Source organism: Lagopus leucura, unplaced genomic scaffold (genome assembly GCF_019238085.1).
Source record: "Lagopus leucura isolate 7727_CA_CO unplaced genomic scaffold, USGS_WTPT01 Super-Scaffold_100015, whole genome shotgun sequence".
In the NCBI taxonomy this organism is placed as follows: Eukaryota; Metazoa; Chordata; class Aves; order Galliformes; family Phasianidae; genus Lagopus; species Lagopus leucura.
Genome location: NW_024962269.1, coordinates 11,130,832 through 11,151,802, shown reverse-complemented (window position 1 = coordinate 11,151,802; position 20,971 = coordinate 11,130,832). Strand labels below are relative to the sequence as shown.

The 20,971-nt window shown below is 39.3% G+C and overlaps 1 protein-coding gene across 9 annotated transcripts in view; it reads left to right on the top strand.

Moving 5' to 3' along the window:
* AGBL1 (AGBL carboxypeptidase 1) overlaps positions 1-20,971 on the top strand; it is a 489,727-nt gene that overhangs the window by 52,186 nt on the left and 416,570 nt on the right. For 8 of the 9 annotated variants that reach the window (XR_006179785.1, XR_006179786.1, XR_006179787.1 and 5 more), the window contains 9 exons: positions 913-1,121; positions 5,909-6,089; positions 7,037-7,110; positions 9,083-9,199; positions 10,247-10,845; positions 12,309-12,392; positions 12,972-13,058; positions 13,407-13,555; positions 16,323-16,410. Coding sequence is in view for 5 of the 9 variants with exons in the window: in XM_042875615.1 (XP_042731549.1) it covers positions 913-1,121; positions 5,909-6,089; positions 7,037-7,110; positions 9,083-9,199; positions 10,247-10,845; positions 12,309-12,392; positions 12,972-13,058; positions 13,407-13,555; positions 16,323-16,410 (1,588 nt within the window). In the remaining 4 variants the exon portion in view is untranslated. The remainder of the gene's footprint in view (positions 1-912; positions 1,122-5,908; positions 6,090-7,036; positions 7,111-9,082; positions 9,200-10,246; positions 10,846-12,308; positions 12,393-12,971; positions 13,059-13,406; positions 13,556-16,322; positions 16,411-20,971) is intronic. The other variant, XM_042875614.1, reaches the window with a different exon arrangement.

The window sequence follows — 20,971 nt, the reverse complement described above, 5'->3', positions numbered from 1 at the left end:
CTGTGCTGCAGAATGGTCGTATGGAAGAATTCACTTATCACCAAGTTTTCTAATCTTCTTTGTTGAGTCCTGTATCCTAGAGCCATGTGATTAAGAGAGCGTCAACATCTTTCCCTTCATTTTTTTTTAATAAAACTAGCTTTTATTTTTGAAAGTATCTTTTGAGCTTTGTAAAACCTTCAAAAATGATCTGAACATTGCCTTTAATTTTTTTTTTTCAAAACCAGAAAGCAGCAGAAGAGAGCCCAAAATGCTGTCCATGGTGGTATTTTGTTAATTTTGATATACTCGGGGTTTTATTTTGTCTCATGATGTTAGGAGACAGGCTATGATTTCCCAGAATAATTTGATTCATGGCTTTCATTATAGAGGTACAAGTGGGAATGTATTTAGAAGTTCACAGTTGACAGGATTGTGCAGCTACAAGGTTTGTGTGTTTGTTGATCTCAGCGAGGTGTTCTGTCAGGACTAAAATACATGCACTATGTGAAGAGCGTGTGACCTGCTGTCAGCTAATCTTATTGTTTGGCTTTTCTCACTCCTCCGGAGTTTCTTTAGTTTCAGAGACACTTACAGTGCTGTGATCTGGATTAGGTTTATTAGCACTTGGAAGGAGATAAGGGCTCTGTGCCTACCCCAGCATTGGTTTGCTAAAAGAAAGCCTTCATTCTTTTAGTCTTCTGGCCAACTGTTTCTGCTTAGATGTGAGACTTCTTTTTGTAAATCTGAGAACCTAGCTCATATTTAACAAATAACATCTTAAACTGCAACAGCAACAAAAGATTTAGCTTTGTCCATGAGATGAGGAAGAGGTGTTAAAGTCTGAGTTCATAAGCACTGCATAGCCATGTGGCTGTCAAATAGAATGAGCAGCTGAAAGAGTTTAATTCATCCTTTTCTCTTTCATTTCAGAATCTAACAGTCGACAAGCAGTGAACAGAGGTTATCTGGGTGGATTGCTGAGGCTCTATCAAGACTGGCATCACAACGATGTCTCCAACAACTACATTTATATTCGTAGAGGTCTCCTGCTCTGCCTAAAGCACATCACCAACATCCAGCTGGGCAGGGAGACTTTCCTTGGTTCTCGAGGTATGGAGATTCTCTTCACAAGTGTGCAGGTAAATGGTGCTTCGTGCTTTAGTGAAATGGATTGGTAGTTAGCACTGCATCCTATCTCTCAGTGTAAAAATGTCTTGAAATCTAGATGTTACATCCTGCAAGAAGTTCTGTCGTGAGTGAAAAATGATAATGTCAAAATAAAAATTATTGACAATTTTCAGTCTGATGAGAATGTTCCCATTTAAAACTAATATTAATCCCCACTGTTCCTCATAGGAGTTGTAGCAGGATTTTTAATGGTTTTTTTTTTTTTTTTTTTCTTTTCATCATATCCCACTGTCTGCTTGGACATTTTCTCCCAAAGTGCAGTGCGGAGTTTCCACAGAAGACTCAAGGTGTTTCATGACATGTTTTCTTTCAGGTATCGTAGGTTTCTATCAGATGGATAATTCCACTAAATCACTTTTCTACCAGAAAGTGTTGATTTAGCCAAGCTTTTGTTAAGACAAACATCAATTAGTTGCTTTTCAGTAGGCCCAATTTTAACCTTGTGAAACGTTAATGTAATTCTGTCAAAAAAAAGATGATGGTCCTGAAGATGGGAACCCTGTAAGATGTAGAAAGGGCTCGTATAGAACAGTAATGTACTCCTCTCTGTCTCTTGCCAGCATGCTTCCTTTAGAGAAACACTAGAGAATACTGGAGAAATACTGAAATACTGAGAAGCCTTCAGTTCTTGACATGTGCAATTCCACAAGGGGTATTTCTACTGTAATTCTCAATGGTTGATGCATTAACCGATTCCAGAACCATCCTATACAGGATGAGCATCTATCTGCTTTTTCTCTATCAAATACACTGGACTGTAAGGCAATATATCTGCTTCTTCACTGTTTCTGTTGCTATCATGAATGATTCTCTTGTTACAAAGATATTTCTAACCAGCAGTAGGAGATAGAATGACAGAAGTTTGGTTTTGTTTTTTTCTTCCTCCCCCCCCATGCCTTCCCTTCAGATGGGATGAGGTGGCCACAGCTAGCAGAGCTTTCAGGGAGTATCAGCTCTTTATTGCCAACACCCTGATATGCAGAAAATTGACTAGGGAGTGTGGTAACAGCTGCTTGGGGGTAGATGTCAGCTTATTCTCTCTCAAGTGCCTTCTACAGCCCATGTTTTTTTCCAAGCTAACATCTCCTGATAGCTCAGCCTAGGAGCAACACTATGAAAAGTGCAAACCTGGGGTCACCTTGGGTGAATAAACAGGAAATGACACACTAAGTATGCAGTGAGCACTGAGAAGGCTAATCTGTCCAAAGGTTAGAAGTGGAGCGGAAATGACAGCTTCAGGGGCCTCTAGTTTATTCTCTTCTGCTCTATGCTATACTTAGGTTGATTTTGAAAGGGGAATTACCAGAGTTAATAGGCTCAAAGCTCCACATTTGCTCATTTCTTCTTTGTTGTAGTCAGTCTCTCCTCAAGATGGGGAGCAGTAGGTGTCTGGCAGCCCTGTAAGATCTCGCTCTTCTCGGATCTGACTGAATGTGGAGACTACTGCTGCCACTAAAAGTTCATCAACATCTTCATAGATGATGAAATAGAAGGAGATAGTAGAGAGAAAATGGGAAGTTCATCCTTCTAAGAAGAAATGCAGGCTTTGGAGAGAAAGAGAGCAAGGCAGTTCCTGACTGGGAAAGCAGCGGTTCTGTATGCAGACAACTTTGTAATGCCTTTAGGAATGTGCTGGCTGTGGTGTTTAGTCTTGAGCAAATTGGCCAACTGATGTGATTTTAAAGGTGTCACAGCCTGGCTAGAAAAGTTCTGCTGAAACACTTTTTCCCCCTTTTTCTGTCGAAGTCAAAAGAGCTCTGCTGGGATGGATTTGACAAACCCCAGTGAAGCCCCCATTCACAGGGCAGGTTTTCAACTGAACTCCTCACCAACTGCTCATGGTATGGACTATCAGACAGCTGAAGTGCCTGGGCTTACATGGGTATCCAGAATACCTGAGCTTATAGCTTTACAGCCTTTAAGCTTATGACTTTTCAGAAAGAGCCTGTTCTAAGACTATTTCCTTACACTGACTGGGACAAGGTGCAACTTGGTTTGTGGAGAGCTTGGAGAAAAAAATTGAGTTCCACTCCACCTGGAATGAAAAATAATTTTAGATAATAAAATCATTTGTGAAAATGAAACACTTCCTACTTCCATTTCTTCTTCCAAGCCTTGCTTAGATTGCAGTGGCAGTTAAATAGTTTCTTCACATCAGCAACTGTCTGGCTTTGTGCATGCAGTGACTGACAGCTGCCTATTCTGAGACAAGAAGACTGCTTTGTGTCTGCTTTAGGAAAGACCATAGTATAGACCATTCTTTTGCTGTTATATCATCTGCCCATGTGATTTCTTAAGCTCATCTGGTATATAGAGTCTGTTCTAAGTTAATGTTAGTCTATATTCTCCTCTATGTTTTCTATTAGTGTAATTATCTGTTACCTTGATGTAATATCTAAGCCTTTCTATAATGTCTTGGTAAGACTACTACAGATTGTAAGGAGAAAAGCTTAACTACAGGAACTTAAAGCAGATCCCCTGAATTCAGGTTAGCTGTTCATGGGGTATCTGGGCTAAGGAATCATTCTGCTCCCTCATTCACTACAAAATAAATAGGATAGTTCACATGCAAACAAAGCAATCTCCTGTCTATGTCTCAGGTGCCAGTAAAAAAAAAAAATAATCTTTTCTTATACAGTGATACACCATTTTTCAGTCACCTGTAAACCATGTTATGTCAGAACCTCAAAGCAATTTATGAACAGTAATGAAAGTAGTCCACAATATTCAATTTTCTATCTGAAGGTTTGTTAACATCTCTAAGTTAATTTTCTGTAAAGGAAAGCACTACTTTCAAGCAATGTTCTTGAATAATTCCTCTTGTGGAAATGGTCAGTATGAAAATGCCCTGCTCTTGACTAGCTCAATTCACATTGAAATGAATTAAGATGGCTGTAGCCTAGCACTCACTGTGTTCTAGTAAAAACAGAACAGTTTTCCTTAGTAAATGATAGCGTGTAAACTCCATAGTCTAGTAAATCATAGTCAAGGCTGTTCTGTCCCCACATGCAAACTTTCCTTTATCTTTTCTTCAATAACAAGTGAACTTAAGGCACCCAAATACCATATGAATGGGTGAACTTGAAATAGAAATCGATTTCCTTGGCTTTTGCTCTAACTGCTGTAGAATTTCCTTGGAGATGCTTTCAAAATTGTTTTTTCTCACCCTTGTTTGTAGCAGCCAGAGATCCAGAAATACATATTAAGATTCTTGTAGCGAGTCCTGTAAGCATGTCAGCTTTAGATGATTTTTCTAGTCTCCCTACAGGAATCCTAGTTAATCCCACTGAATCTTATAATGCTGTTCAATCATACATGAGAAAACAGACTAAAATCCCGTATAACAACAACAAAAAAATAAAGGAAAAAAAAAAAATCAACCCAGCCATTTTTCTGTTCTTGCTTATTAAAAAGGGCTTTATGTTCTTCTGACCTCTTACTGCATCTGCTGAATTCTTGTCCAGCCAGAGTCCTGACTATGGACTGTGAGACAGTAGCACTGAGCACCATTTTATCTGTACTGAAGTGAGACCAAAGTTTTTAGATGATATTAGAACTTACTTTAATATCCCTCTTCAGACATACAGCACATTTGTGCTGTTTGAATTGCATTCCTGTTCTGATGGGCTAAGCCTTAGTCCCAAATCACTGAATATATCAGCTTGCTGGTAAGCGTGGTACAACTTGTAACCTCAAGAAGGATGCTGCATAGATTAGTCAGTCTGGTGAAGGCTGTGGCATGGATACAATATATACATGGTATTTGGGGAAATGTGAAGATTTTGGAAAATAAGGTGCTTTGGTTTTGTGAACGTTGTGTGTGTTTAGGCAATGTGCCTTTGGGCAACAGCATTAATAAGTTATCTGAACTGCCTGTCTGTTACATTAAAGGTGCACGTGTGCGCCTCTGGTAGGTTCTTGTTACCATAAAAATAAGGAGTCCAGGTAGGAAACTCATGTATGATCCTGGTTCATAAGCAGTAAGGAAAGGCATAAAATGGAGACCAAGTTGTCACTTGTCTATAGTGAAGTAATAAATACAGATAAAAAAAATATTCCAAATCTTTCAAGTATACCTGGAGACTCATAGCTCCTTATGTTTCTGATTTCTACATTGGATTGTAAGAGTAGATTTAAGATTCTCAAGGAATTCAGTATTTTGTGACTAGGTGATATAAGGTGTTCTTTCAGGCTATTTGGTCCAATGTTTAACCATATAGAAGAGCGAACAGCAAGTGTTCTCATTAAGAGAGTGTACTGAGGAAAGTGATAAGATGGTGAAGCTGTCCTGGTTTACCTGTGTTAGTTCTGACGTAGTTCTGGAGACAGCAATAATAAAGATATGGAAACATAGATTTTGTTGTGAATTGACATTCAAAATTTAGGATCTTTGCAAGACTTCATATCTGCATGAAGGAATTTACCTCTTCAGTGCTACTGTTTATACTCTAATGGATGCAGTATGCTCTGACTCGAATGTTGAAGAGCAGAGAGGGTCTTTTAAATGGGAGTAGAAATCCCCTGGGAACCGTTATTTCGGTAGGAAATAGACTCCAGAAATTTTTTTTTTTTTTTTAATTTTTTTTATTCTTTTTTTGTAAACGGGGGAGAGAACCCTATGTGATAGTAATGGTTTGATGTTCCAATCAGAAGAACATTTCTAGGAGATCACATGCAGTAGGCTGGGCAATTGTAAGAGGCACCGGCTTTCTTAATATTGTTGTTCTTTTGTTCTTAGGACTGTTTATCTTGCAAGAATCTGGATCCAATTGTAACCACTGTGACTCAGATTCTACGGAAGTGCTACCCCAAGGAACCTCTGCCTCTGGTGACAGTGAGAAGTTGCTATTCCTTCCCTCTTCCTGGGAACATCAAGACTGAATGTCCATGTATGGGATCTGAAGGTGAATTGCTGAAGGGTGAGTTTGGTAGGAGGAAACGGAGCGTGATGTGAGAATTAAGTGTAGTGTCTGGGGAAAGGAGTTTTATCTGCCTTATCCTGAGGTTTGTAGTTAAAATTAGCCTGGATTACAGTGATACTCATTAGGGATAGAACCACCCCCACATCTTCTTGACACTTGGAGGTTCTGTTTGGAGAATAAATGAGAAAAGATTAAAATAAATGGTGGAAATAGTATAAGTAAATAAATCCATCTGTGATTCAAAAAGTAATGGAACAGAATGAGCGTGGCAGAGGCTGGGAGTGCCACAGTTCCATGACAGCAAGAGAGATGGAGGCAACTGCCTGTGCATGGCTCTGGTGATAGCACTGCCTTCTAGTCTTCTCAGTAAATAATTTTGGGACGTATTATCCTTTCTCCTTTCTAAAATAAAAGCAGATAGCAGGCAAATTACTTGAGTAAATGATGTATCTCAGCACCTGCTGGAAGTAAGAACTCGAGCACAGGCAGAACAGCCACTCCACAAAAGCAAAGAAACAGTAAACTCTGATATGCACAAGCATTTTTTCTGTTGCTTCCAGTTGCACATGGAAGATACTCAGATACTGTAATGATGATAGCAGTAAAATACCCTAATCTAGATAATATAGATTAAGAGCATCCTGTAATGTCATTGCAGCCAAGCAGAAAATCTCTGTGGCTTTGTAATAAGAGTTGGATCCGTATCGTGGTGATATTTGTCATGGTTTTGAAAGGCAGTGCTTGATTCCAAGCGAACAGAGCTTTAAAAACTGTGAGAATTAGTGCCAAATGCATTTATACCAGATTAAGAAATGGAATCTGCTTTAATCAGGATTGTGTTGGTTGGAAGGCATGTGTGCCTCACATGAGATGGCACGTATTGCTGTGGAGGGCCTGAGAGGGATATTAGATTGAATGCATTTGCCCGTATCTCTCTTCTGCAGATGATAATGAAAGTGATAGTGAGGAAGACACGGAGAAAGACCTGAATAAAGATGATGTGGAGGGAAAAGAGGAAGTAAGTATGTAAATGACAGTTTATTTATCATCCATACACGGGGAAAATAAACTGTTGTCCATTTTGACATCCTGATAAATCGTCTAAACAGAGAATGTAGATATATGTGCTCCATGTGGGTATGCTATATGAATAATAAAATAATATAATGATAATTGAAAGATGGAAAAAGAGAAAGGACTGTCTTTCAGTGAAGAGTCCCCTGCATTTATCCTATTAATTACCAAGCTTATCACCTAGGCAAGTCTAACCCTCCTTTTCTTCCCATATCAGTGCATAGTTGGGCTATACACCTATTGTAAGAGAAAGATTAATTCATTTAAGCTGTAGGTGAGGCATTTGAACCTAGATACGTCCATCATCTGCTGCTGCACACAAATAATAAGATGTAATATTCAATATCTCTGTTTTCTCCCTTTGCACACTCTCTCTGCCATGATCTAATTGGCAAACCAAATGAAAGAAGACTAGCCATGAGCTGAGCATGCAAACTTCTGTTCTGAAGACACGTACAAGCTTATACGCAAGTGTGAAGTATTATGGTCCAGGGGAAGGGTTTTGGTTTGGGAAGAAACAAAGTTGCAAACATAGACTACTTAGATATGATTGAGACCTCTATGGAAGGGCCGTTTCATTTGTTGCCCTGTTTTTCTCCAAGTATTAATTTAATTTGTCACACGATGAAAAAAAGGAAGTATAAAAACTAACAAAACAAGAATGAAAACCCTATCAGTAGCTCGGCATCCTAACTTGGCCCTATCTGTATGTTTTGTCTGTATTTTAGAGCTCATCAAGATGCTCATTAGGAATAAGGCCCACTGAGAATTTATCTCCTTTAATTAGTTATTCATTCAGAAACATCCCATGTGCTTCTGTTCCATTTCATTATTCATATGTATTTACCAAGCAGAAGTGAGCATTTCTTTGGTGGTTTTTGCCTAAGAGTTTGCTCTGAATATGAGTTCTAACTACTATCTGTTTTGTATGTTGGTTGTATATCTCCCATGATGAAGCAGGGAATAAGTAATGAACTTTCAGTGTACCTTTCTCAATGAGATAACTTCTGAACCAAAACTTCATTTTGGTTCTGAGATCTGATACAGAGCGTTGCACATAGATGCATGGTTGCTTTTAAACATGAAAGATTCAGATATAATTCTTATCCCTACTTCAGTGATAACTATCTAAAAGTTGCTGGGCTTTTTTTTTTTGTTGTTTTGTTGTGTTTGGTTTTTTTTGTTGGGGGTAAAGTGCAGAATATTGATTGGGCAAGAGTTTTAAAGCTGTGTATCAACAACGTTGAGGGAGAAATGTAAAATATGAGCAATTGATTCCTGCAAACTCTGATGCTGAGTTGGGCCATTCTGTTTAATTAGAGATGTCATTTGGTTGACTAAATCAAAGGTAGAACTGTCAAGCTTTCCAATTTTGCCGGTAGCTTGTGAGGCCATTTTTCTTTCATGTATTATTGGGATTTTCTTGGTAAATACACTTTTTAAAAATGATATTGTTTCTTTGAATCAAAATATTACCAGCTGTGTCTGGAGAGCATATACCTATTGGTTTGCACAACATAAGGGAAATTGTTGATGTGCCCTGAAACAACTAGTAGCTGTTGATGTCCCTTATTATGGATCCTCTCAAGCTGACATGCTTATAAATAGGTTCAAGTATAAGTAAGTGGGTCTAGATACTTTTTTAACTGTGCTTTTTCACAGTATTTCCAGGTATGTTCCTAGATAGCAAAACTCCAAATTTCCCTTTTTCACAGTCTAGTCTCTCTTTTTGTGCCTCCATTTTCCATTATATTAATTGAGTTTACAGCCCTCGTGAGTTTGGGAGGAGCAGTTGTAGGATTCAGTATGGTAATGGAAACAAAGAATGTTATGCAGAATATTACTTTTACAGTCATGTAGAAGTGCATATGGGTCATGTTAAATATGCACATATTTTTCTATCTCTGTTTTTGTAGGATTATGATTTGGAGACAGATGTAAACAAATTGAGGTCAAGGCCAGGGCTTGACCGGCCAGAGGAAGAGCTTGGGCAATATGAAGCTATGTGTCCAGAACTTTCCCGTAATTTTCAGGTACAGTCATGGCATGACTTCCTTTATTTATAAGTATATATAATATACTTATTATATAGTATATAATATAAGTATTCATGAAGTTAAGAATTACTTGAAAAGAAATACTGACAGCAGATAACCAGGCAAGCCCATTGCGAAAGCAAACCCAGGTGTCTTATAGGGCTGGAAAAACAAAGATTAAGACCTTTTGCTGTAGTCTATTGGCCTGAATCAAGAATAATAGAAAGAGAATGATGATGTTTGATGCACATTTGGCTGGCTATGGATTAACTAAGTGCTACTGAATCAATTGCCCCATGAGAAATCTGTCAGATAATAATTTGTATCCTTGCTGGCAATTTCAACATCAATATCAAGATTGGAATGAGATGTTGAAAATAAATACTGTCAACTAGTGGTTTGAAAGAAGTGATGGAGAAGATTGCACTGCCACTGAAATGCACCATTCAAATTGCTCTGTTGCAATTTGGGGCAAGAAAACGAGGAGTATGGCATTCATTACAAGTCTCAGAGTGAATTTAGGAAAGCTGAAAGCTGTGACTCAAATATGAACATGGAAAAAGGACCATTGGATGAATGTATCTCCTATATGTACAATGCTGTCAGGTTTATTGTGTCTATTAGTAATTCAATGGGATTAAATTATACTTTTGCATGAAAACAGGGGTGGAGTTTTTAATGATAGATTGATCTCCTTTCACCTGCTGTAACATCAAATTAAAAAAAAAGAGCCTTGTGAATTATCTTTATCAAATTTATGATATTTAATGATATTTATTTATCAAATTTATGATAACAGTGGGTTTTGATCAGATATTACTCAATCTGATCTTTTTTATTTTCGGAGGACTACCATTGAAACAACTTTGGATAAAGGAATTCTGGTAGGTAGTTCTACTTTGGCTGTCTTATTGGGTAAATTATTTTATTATTTTGGAAGATCTATAAATATTTTCTCTTTATTTCTTGCAAGGTTTTCTCTGGAGGGAGGCAATGATGTGTCCTTAAGTTTCTTTTAATTTCTTCTGCTTTTTAAATTTAAAGGAGCTTGATTCAGAGTCCGAAGAAGAGAAGAAGTCAGAAGACAGGACTGAGAATCTTCCCTCCACTTCATCTCATTTCATTCCAAGTGGTAATTCTGTGAAAGATCCAAACCATAGATGGAGGACCCAAAGTGACACAGAGGCAGAATCAGATCCACGGGAGAAGGATTTCAAAGCTTCACTGCAGAGTTCAATAAAGAAGGAGAAATGCTCAAGGAGTCTGCTCAGTGAAAAGAGAGAGATTGCTGAAACAGTCCAAAATGCAAATTCCTATGAAGAAGAGCCAGCCAAGAGTCATACATTTTCTCCATGTCCCCTCCCCAAAGAAGCTGCTTGGTACAAAAAAATATTTAACCCTGAGTGTGACCCTTCAATTGATCCTACTTCTGGAGTCAGATCAGAGACCACAGAAATAATGACAGACCTTCTGGAGGAACACCAAGGGAATATTCCATTCCACAGCCCTCACTTCTACATAGCCAGGGCCAAATGTACCAAGTCCATACCAGCCTACAGAGACTTGGCATTCCCTGATTTCTGGGGCCACCAGCCTCCTGCTTATGGCACGCCCATGCTGGATCGGCAGTATGGAGTTCAAAGGTGACTGCTTTAATGTGATTAGGTTTTGACTGTCACATCTCTGAGTTGCCTAGGAAGTCATAGAACAAATGTTGGACTGTTTGCCACAGGAAGATAGGCTGCGCATCAGGATATTTTAATTTAGGTTTTACATCTGATTGGATTGGGAACAGGATTAGAAACCATCGGGCCTGTTTCTGATATTGACGTCCTGTGTGTCAGTGGAGGAACGATGAATTTGCCCATGCATTGCTTTCTTTGTCTGGTAGATAAAGGTGGCAGAGGCCATGCTGGAGGGAAGTTTTTATGGCTTCTGTGAGTCCATGAACACTCACCTATCTCATATTCTAAACTGGTATTAATTAACCTAGCTAGTGATAAATATATCAGTATCAGTGTAGCTATGTATGCAGTGAGGCCCAAATCTGGTCAGAGCACTGAGAAACATCTGTGAGTGCCTTTTCTTTAAAGTAGATAGACCAAGACCCAGAATTATGGCATGCAACGCGATGAAAAGAATGAAAATGAGTCTTCCCTTTGGTGCATTGCTAGAGGTTTCTGTTCTCTTGTCATTTCAGGTGCACAGTGGAAGGAAAAGCTGTATTTGGGAGAGGAAATTCTCTTTGTAACCACTGTTGTTTCTGTTCCATCTGTGACTGTGTGCAATGAGTTTGCATTTTGTTTTAGTGACACAGGAGTTTATAACCAAACAACAAAGAGATTGAACGTACAGGACTCTGAGCTAAACTTTAAAGATGATGAACACTAACCAAATGGAGTTTGTGAAGAAGCACTATTTTCTGACATCTAGAGGGAGTTCTTTCTGTAGCAAATACAAAAGCTAAAAGTCTTGTTTAGAGGCAAATTCATGATCCCATCTTCTTGCACTGTTGCTCTAAGAGCTTTGCTTTTGTGATTGTAATAATGTGTAACTGTACAGCTAAAATGGGAATAATCATATTATGCTTCAGGGCATAACGTGATTGCTGCAAAGGTCAGGAAGTAAATCTGGCATTCCACATCTGATCTTCTTTTGGGATCAGAGAACCTCAGTTTAATAATGAGTAGAACTTAGACTGATTTGGAGTGGGAAGATTGGGAGACAGATGAGTGGGTCTGAAAGTAACGACAGATATTTTCCTATAGGGGCAAGACTGGCCAGTTGGAGGATTGAAATTGACTGGAAAGAAACCAGGGATAAAACAGACTGGATTGAATATTGCAAAGAGTAAAAACTGTGTAGAATAAGTTGTTTCATCCAAAAGGCAACTTGTAGTAATGGAAATAGAGTATGAGTTTTCTCATGGTTAAGTAAATAGGTAAACACAGGTGAAGTTTATGTGAAATTATCTGAACTCTTCTTACCAGTCCTTCAGAAGAATTTTTTAAGCCTTTTCACATTTCTTCTAGGTTACCTTTACTGAGACTTCTCACAGTGTCATGACAATTTGTTGGGTTTTTTTTCTCCTTTTTATTTTTGTTAGGGACAAAGTACTTGATGATGTTCGTCGCTTAATCCAGCCTGGTGATTTGATTGGAAGAACTGTTTTTGATTTAGATGAGCCCAGGTGAGTGAACTAAATACAGGGAATTGTAACTAGTGGCGCTGTCAGTGCTGCTAGTGAGCTCTGTTTACTTGGTTAACCTCAGGTAAAGATATGCAAGAAGTGATGTAGGAGGCAAGGCCCAACAGGAAACGTTTACTGCAGGAGTAGAGTACAGGCACATGGCCCTGGGAAAATGATTTGCTTTGAAACTGACTGCAGTTTTGTCTGATTTGTGGCCTTCTCATCTGCCCTGTACTATGTCTAATCACAGACAATGGAAAGCTTGTATAGAGCTGGCTTGTGTAATTAATGAACTAGTGGGAATAAGTCAGGGATGAAAGTAACTAGAATGAAGAGCGATAAGAATTGGGGCAAAAGTGATTGCTGGGAAAGAAAAAGAAGATGAAATTTAGAATCATTAAGCAAGAGTCAAGAAGGATGCTGGAAGAAAGATTATGGATTTGCTAATCTCTTGCTACTTCTCAGGGTCTTGCTTGTGAGGAGCTTATAAAAAGCTGTATTAATATACAAAAGGTGCTGGGGTGGACTTGTCTTTGAAGCAACCTGCTTATTTGGTATCTTTGCTTTGAATTACTGCAGTCACTCAAGCCCAGGTGCTCCAAGCTGTCTGACATTCTTCTCCAAGTTTGAATCGGGTAACCTTCGCAAAGCCATCCAAGTGCGTGAGTAAGTATTCCTGCAGTGGCTGTGTCCCAGCCGGGCTTTCTACTCTGTTCACTGCATGACATGCTGGGGTTCTGCTGGGTTCTGAAAGCACCAGCCAGGGCAGCAAGTTTTATGATGCAGAGCTTACGATACCTGCCAATATTTAGATGTCCTAAAAGAATCGGGAGTGAGAAAGCACAGCTCGTGAAGTTTTACATGATTAAAATGTTGTGGATATTTGAAGGTGTGTTTGGATGCCACTGGTTCGATGGAGCTCTTTGACAGAGTTAACGTTCGGTTGCATTCAGTAGATTCAGTAGTGGATTGGTAGGATGTTCATGGGCACCATTTCTTTGTCTTCATTAACAGGTTTGAGTATGATTTAATTATGAATGCAGATGTGAACACCAACCAGCATCACCAGTGGTTCTACTTTCAAGTCCGTGGCATGAAATCAGCAGTTCCCTATCGCTTCAACGTTATCAACTGTGAGAAGCTCAATAGCCAGTTTAATTACGGTATGAGTTCTGGGGAAATTGGGATAGCATTCTGTTCACATGGATATACTTTGCATCCCATAAGGGTTTTGAGATTTCCACGTCTATAAAGAAGACAGTAAGCTTCATTTTATTTGCACTGAAATCCACCAAAAGAGTTATTTTAGGTTTGACAAATAACCTTTCCGTATCCTCAAGACAACTGAGGAGCGAACTGTGTATTGAGATAGGATTTGTGGAAAAAATGGTCATTGTTCTTTGATTAGAAACCAGAACTGAGGAAGAACGGCACTGGGGTTGGAAGAAGAAAGAAAGGGGATCTTCTGGGATTGAATGAGTAGCACAGGATTTGAAGAGCTCTAATAAGATTTAGATAAATAAAGATAATGCTCAAACAAATATTAATGATTTTTTGGGTTTATTGAAAGACATTTCTCTGCCTTTAGATCTGATGAGACTTCTGTTGATACAAAAAATTCAGTCAAAAGCTGTTTTTGAGTTCCTGTCATAGTCTGTCAGGAGAAAGGCTGCATTGCTTGGAAATAGCCAGGGCAAATCCTAGCTTTCAGTGCTCATTTTAGCAGAAAAAATTATTTAATCTGCATGAAGATTGTGGGTTGAATTCTTAGCTGGCATAGAGAGTTTTTCATTTGTTTCCATGGAGCTGTGCTAATTTACACCAGTTCAAGACCAGATTCAGAATGTTTAATATGTTCTTAATATCAGACTTCACATTCTACTGAAGCACTGTGGATACAACCTTCAACATCACAAGGGGAACACTCTCAGGATCAGTGTACCTAAAACAAATAATAGCACTAGGAGCTGGAATGATGTGTCACTTGTATTTGTGAGACTAGCTGGATGAGTGGCGTAATGAATTATAAGGCATTTGCTCTTTAGCCCTAAGGGCTGAACTTCAAGTACTCATATAGATCCCAAATGAAAGTGAATTTTGTGTTTGTCATCTTATTCTGCTTTTTGAATAAGCAAGCCATTAAAAATGGTGTGTGTCTGGTGGCAGCCTGAACATGAAGTATATTGAGGTCCTTCTTATTGCAAACCCCACTGCTAGCTTTGATACAGCCACTGGTACAGCCACATAGCTTGAGATTCTGAGTATTTTTGGTGGGAGACTGCTTATTATCTGCTATTTTGTCTGTTGTCAACGTTTTTCACCTCTTTTTGCAAACTGAAATGGGACATGACTTGCATGTTCAAGCATGTAATGAAAAATACATATCTGAAAAACGTTTGAAAAAGCATCCAGTGTAATGAGGGTAAACCATGACATGCTTTAGCATGGCTTGTAGGAGGGACTGGTTGTTAAAACAGCTCTTCTTTGGGTTGCTTCTGCTGCACTGAGACAGTACAAGTGCTCCAGCTTATTCAGCTTGGGTGAGTGAGGCTCAGCACCCCTGCCAGCACATGCTTGATATTCACAGACTGTGGGAAAGAGGTGTTGCCTACTTGCTGGATTTCCTTTGCGCTTCCCTGGGCTAATGCCCATGTCATAATACTAGGACTTCAGTGCCATGAGTGGCAATAATTTACAGCTCTTGATTATTAGCCTGTTTTGAGTCTTCTCTTCCCTTTTGCTCCCAGCTGGATAGCACTGCCTAATTTTCACATCAGCAGAAAAGGCATTTTGTGAAACAGTTGTGATAAGGAGCAGGGCAGGCTGGGAAATGCAGCTTCCACCTCTCTCCTTCCCTTTTTTCCACCTATGAATTCCAGCCTGGAAAATACTGAGATTTGTCTCATAAGCCTGATTTGTGTTTGTTTTCTAAATGGAATGTTTCTGTGGGGAAAATGGAAAGGAAAAGTGGATTTATTTATTTATTTATTTATTTTAAACTGAAATAAGATGTCAGACCAGTATCAATCATTACTGTGAGGCAGTTTGGTTATGTGTGGAGCTTTGTACTCACAGGAAAAGGAAGGAGGTGGAATTTGGGATGCTGAAAGCAGTGTAGATCTTAAGCCCACACCTCTCTAGGGCCACCCAGTGCCTCTCTGCAAAGGCAGGATCCTTGCTGTACCGCTAACAGGGCAAGCAGGTGGCAGAGTGAAAGAATTTGCTAGAAAAATGGCCTGCAAATGGGCTTGCTTCATGGAGCTGTGAATAAACGTGTGCACAGTTCAGATGGAGCTGCATAGCTCAGGGCTTGAAACAGTAACGTTTTGGAGGTCGGGAAGAAGTCATCTTCCAGCATAATGCAGCACAAAGACAGATGCTGCTGTTATCAGCATTTAGATCTTCAATGTAGTCAGTATCAATCATAATAATCAGTGTTATTTAGGTCTAATTGAAAGTTTAAAAACTTACTCTAGGACAGTTTTTCTTGCTTCTTTCTGAAAGTATAATTCCAGATGCACCACAAGGCCTCTAATGTTCCGGCAAGATTAAGGATTCAATAACAGTGCAGCCAAGCATGAAATACTGTACTAAACAAATTACTGATCTGTTTGATATGTTGATTCCTATTCTTCTCTTCTATCCCTTCCTCTATGTGTTTGTAAACAGAACAGCTGAAGTCTTCCTTTCCAAAGGCCAGCAGGATTATTTATTTTCTAACAAACCCTAATTCAGCTCTCTTCTGGCAGTGTTTTTCAGGACTGACATGGTTACAGTAGAACCAAGCATGGAAATATATTTACTTTGCATTAACTGTCTGCCAAGAGAGCACAGAGAAAATAATAATCCTTCTTGTTTTCCCTTTTCCTCTCCATCTCTGTCTTTTCCAGCCAGGGATGTCGCGTCACTTGAAACTCTTGTTTTCTGCAGGCATGCAGCTGGTTCTGTATTCGGTGAAGGAAGCTCTCCAGGGCAGGCCTCGCTGGCTTCGAGCAGGACATGATATCAGCTACTACAAGTAAGTAGTGGTGAACAGTCTGTAGCTCCTCAGTTCTCCTCCTGTTAGCTGTATAGATGTTGTTAACCTCCAACCACAGTGCCGTGTTTTAAATGCCCCTAAATTGATGCTAGTTCTGTGTTTTGTGTGCCCGCAACTTCAGGAGACAGCTAAAAGTGAGACCTTGAAATCTGCTTTAGGAGAACAGGGCACGTGCAGAATTCTCTCCCCTAAAAGGGAGAAACTTCCCTAGAATGGAAAACCTTAACTAACCTTTATTCACATCACGTTTTCTACTTCTGAAGCTGCTCTCTTGAGAGCTAGCATACTGTGGTGCAATGGATTCCTTTTGCATGCCTGCAACCTCTGGTTTCTTCCAGTAGGGGCTTCTGGATACAAGATAAAATGAGCAAGCCCAGCAGATGCAAGCTGGGCAAGTTTCGTGTGCTAATTACCATATAGCAATGGCTTATCCTGTCATTAACAAGATAGTTACTGTAAAGTGATTAAACAGCAGCTGACTTCCAAGATTAAACCATGATTGTACAATTAATCAAGTAATCTGATTCTTGTTTAGAATATGAGAGAATGGAGTTGTATTGATTTGGTGTTTTCTAATTTTGTATTGAATTATATGTATATGTCAACATGTTCATCTAGGATGACTACTCATTGTCTGTCTCATTCCCTGTTTGTACATATTCTGTGTACACAAGAATTCTTACAGATACACATGAACTCTCACCTCTGCTGAACGTCAAATCCCTTCTGTTTCACTGATTATCAAGTTGATTCCCAGTAATGAGAAACTGTGCTAGGGTAGGGAGTGGACAAAAGTAGGTCTGTGGTTGCTCAGATGATGGCTTCAGAATAGGAGAAGATGCGATCACTGCAGTGATACCACGCTGCTTGTATTTCTGGGAGAGCATCTCATTTCATTTCTGTTCACTCTGGTCACATATCCTGGGGGACGGACTGGCAGATTTTGCAGGGGACCTCATCTATTTACATTTACCAGGTAAAAGTACCAAATTCATGAATTTGGAATGCCCTTAATTGTTTCTGCTGCACAGCTCTCAACCTCTGAGGGCAACCTCTGAGCTGAAGGACAGTGGGAGGAAAGGCATATTCACGAAATATCCAGGTGATGCTCATCTCTGCTGACATTCATCTTTGCTGAAGATGGGATACTTCACTCAAAAAAAGATGAATGTTGTGGCACACCTCTGTCACTGCGTACCTTTCCCATATGTCTTACAAGAGAGCTTTTATTTTGCAGAGAATATTAGCAGAGTTCTTGTCAAAAGGAGGCTGAGTGACGCTTCTGCTCTATTTTATTGCTTCTCCAAGATGTGACAGGATACACCCATGATAAACAGAGTTGCAGTTACTATAAGATCATCTAATTCACTTGCTGTCTTGGCAGCTTTTATGCACTGGATAATATTACTTTCCAGCAAATTATTTGAGGAACAATGGCAGCATGCTGAATTGGTGACAACATGCTTGTGCCTTTTGGTTTCATGGCTCATTCTAGGCATATTAGAAAACCCCTAGCTTTTCCAGACAATAGTTACTCCACAGATAATAATGAGGCACATGGAGTGTTTTGTTCTCACACCACCACTGAAGACTTTGCTATTTGGTGGCCATAGCAGTGTCAAAACTAGGTCTTTTTTTCTCTTCAGCATCTTTATAATCACATTATAAGGAATCGTCATTAGCAGGCTACATCTTGGTTCTGATGATATCCATGAGAGATGCTGTGACACTGCTGGCACCTGATGTTCATAGCATGAGTGTAAGCCTTAGTAACAAGATGCTCATGGGAACGTTCTACTGCCTACATAGGATTCTGCCTACAACCAGGAGAATAAAAGTGCCTTAACTTGGATATGCCTTGAAGGGAAAGTGGTGTATTTTCCAATTTCCAGTGTGACAGGCCCCAAAGTAACAGCTGAATTTAGGTATGAACTGTAAATTGTTAAATGCTACTACTTTGTTATAAACCGAAGTGCTACTAAAGCACAGTGCATGTACCACATCAGGACATGTTGTAAAATGAGCATAACAAGCTCCAAGTGGTAGATGGATTTTGGACAAAGTGATGCAGGTGATAAGCAGTTAATTTTCCAATTAGGCTCTTTTTCAAACACTCTGGTAATCCAAGCCAGATATTTTCTTCTGCTGTTTTAGTCTAAGCTGATACACTGCTGTGTATTCCATCACCTGCCAGTACTTTTGACTATATTAAGTTCTTTAGGCAGGAAGTTAGAAGATAAGATGAGCAAGACTTGTTATATTTCCTGAGGTAGAATCTAACTCCTTTACCAGCTTGTGTCTATCTTTGGCTAAGAGCTTCACTGTATATGTTTCACTTTCCCAGTCTATACGACATGGATAATTAGTCACCTACTACCCAGATAAATGGGAGGCAAGTTTTAATTAGATAATGCTTGCAAAGGTTTAAGCTCAAAAAATTACTGCACAGTGTAAGTGATAAGTATTATTATAATTGTTATTAACTTGTCATCACAGCTGTATTAAAAATATATTACCTGTATGTTATTTCTGAAGGAGAGCAGCAAGCAAAATGATTTAATTATTATTAAGTGACTGAAAGGCATGGTAGATACAACTTGTAAGATGATTTTAAAAAGGAAAAAAGCATCCTTTGGTCTCTTATTTCCCTTCTAATAACAAGTGCATTATCTTCTAGAAAGCTCGTGAGACTTTAGGAACACTTTTGGAAAGAGAACATAAAGTAGTGAGGAACAGATGTTGCTATGGTCGTTTTTTTAATTCCATCAAGGCCATACAGATGAAAGGTGAAAACACATTTGCACTCTCCAGACAGAAGATGAGATCTTGCTGAATGGTGTTTCAGTTCATTAGGAAAACCGTGTTATACCTGTCAGTAATACTGTAGAATTCTGGTCAGGATAGGGCCCTCATCATGCACAGTCCTGTAGAAATGCGTGAGGAAAGACGATCTCAGCTCTCATGTAAGTAGGCAAGGATAAGTTAGGGCATGTAAGTGGAGGATAGCACTGATGCTCACCTACTGAGATAAATAAATCTCATGCCAGTGTTGCAACAAACACTGCAGCACCAGCAAAGCCCAGAATAGCCCAGAATAATGGCCTCTTCCCTGCTTGTTAATTTGGGTTTCCTGCTGGTAGGGTAGTGTTGAAGAAAAAGTATTAGCCTGGTGTGGTAACAGGGAAGCAGAAGAACCATCTCAGAGTGTCAGCAGCTGCAGGAAGGAGGGAGGGAAGAAAGAGAAATGCTGTTTTTAAAGTTTCCTTCAGAGTTACTGCATCATATGGTGGATTGTGAGGTGAACAGATTATATGCTGTAGGAATACGTGACCGTTTACGTTGTGCACACACAGGTGGTTTTTCTGGCATATGAGTGAAGAACAGTGAAGCCTCACAAATTCAAAGTCTAGAAGCATCTGGGTAGTTTTATGGAATTGCAGAGAGGCTCAAAAGAAGAATGAAATAGACTGCAAAGCACTTTGAGAGCTGTGCATCTGTACTCTCAGGATCATCAGATCTGAGCACTACAGCGGCAAAGAATTGTGGTCTGCTAGGGTACTGTCAAGGTCAGAGGTGTTTGGTGGTGCAGAGCTTCTGGGCTAGGTGGCCATTTTAGACAGGAGAGGCTTTATGACTGCAGAATTACTGATGATAGAAGGATAAGATTTTACTAGATTTTACCCATGAGGGACAGGCAGGAAGACTTCACAAATGTGTATGGAAACCATATGGGCAGTATCTTCCTGCAAAGTCCTGCTTCCTCCAGTGTCTTTGACCACAAATACAAATTTGGATGGGAGAACTCAGATGATCTCAGCACTTTGTGAAAATTATCCATGAGTGAGGTTATCTAGCCTTCCAAGTAATGCTGACTGTAGCTAGAGGCTAGGGAGATGAGTCCTTTCCTTCCCCACAATACAGGAATGGTTCTTAATCATTCTTCACCATTAAAACTAATGGGATCTAGATCAAATGGTACTGTCCTGACCTTTAAAAAAATTGCTAGGTAAATATTCCTATATTTGTTGATTCACTGCATTTTTTTAATCTGAGTCTCTTTGTCCAATACTACAGTAATTTATTTGTGAGAAAAGTGTTGGGGTGAGGGGTTCATCTGAGGATAAAACTGTAGGTTTTCGGTTTGCCTGTGGGACTCAGTGTTCCTGTACTGTCTATTGATCCGCTCAGTACCATTTACATGTTTCTAACTATTACATTCAGGTATTCCAAAAAAAAAAAAAAAAAAAAAAAAAAAATCCACAAAAAAACCCCAACCCAACAGCATTGTATTGTGTCCTCTGTATGAAAAAGAGCTGATTGTTTTGGAGAGTTTGACAAGAATAATTACCTTTTCTCTCCACCCCTTTGAATAAGAATGAACAGCAGCAAAATAAACTAGTATTGTAAATTTCAGGAGCTGAAATTGCATCTTTTGGTTGCCTTCTCTATTTTGCATTTTAATGCAACGTTGATGATAACATTTGTCAAAGAAACCTCCCAGTCCTTCAGAATCAGGAGGTTCCACAATGGCATAATTGGT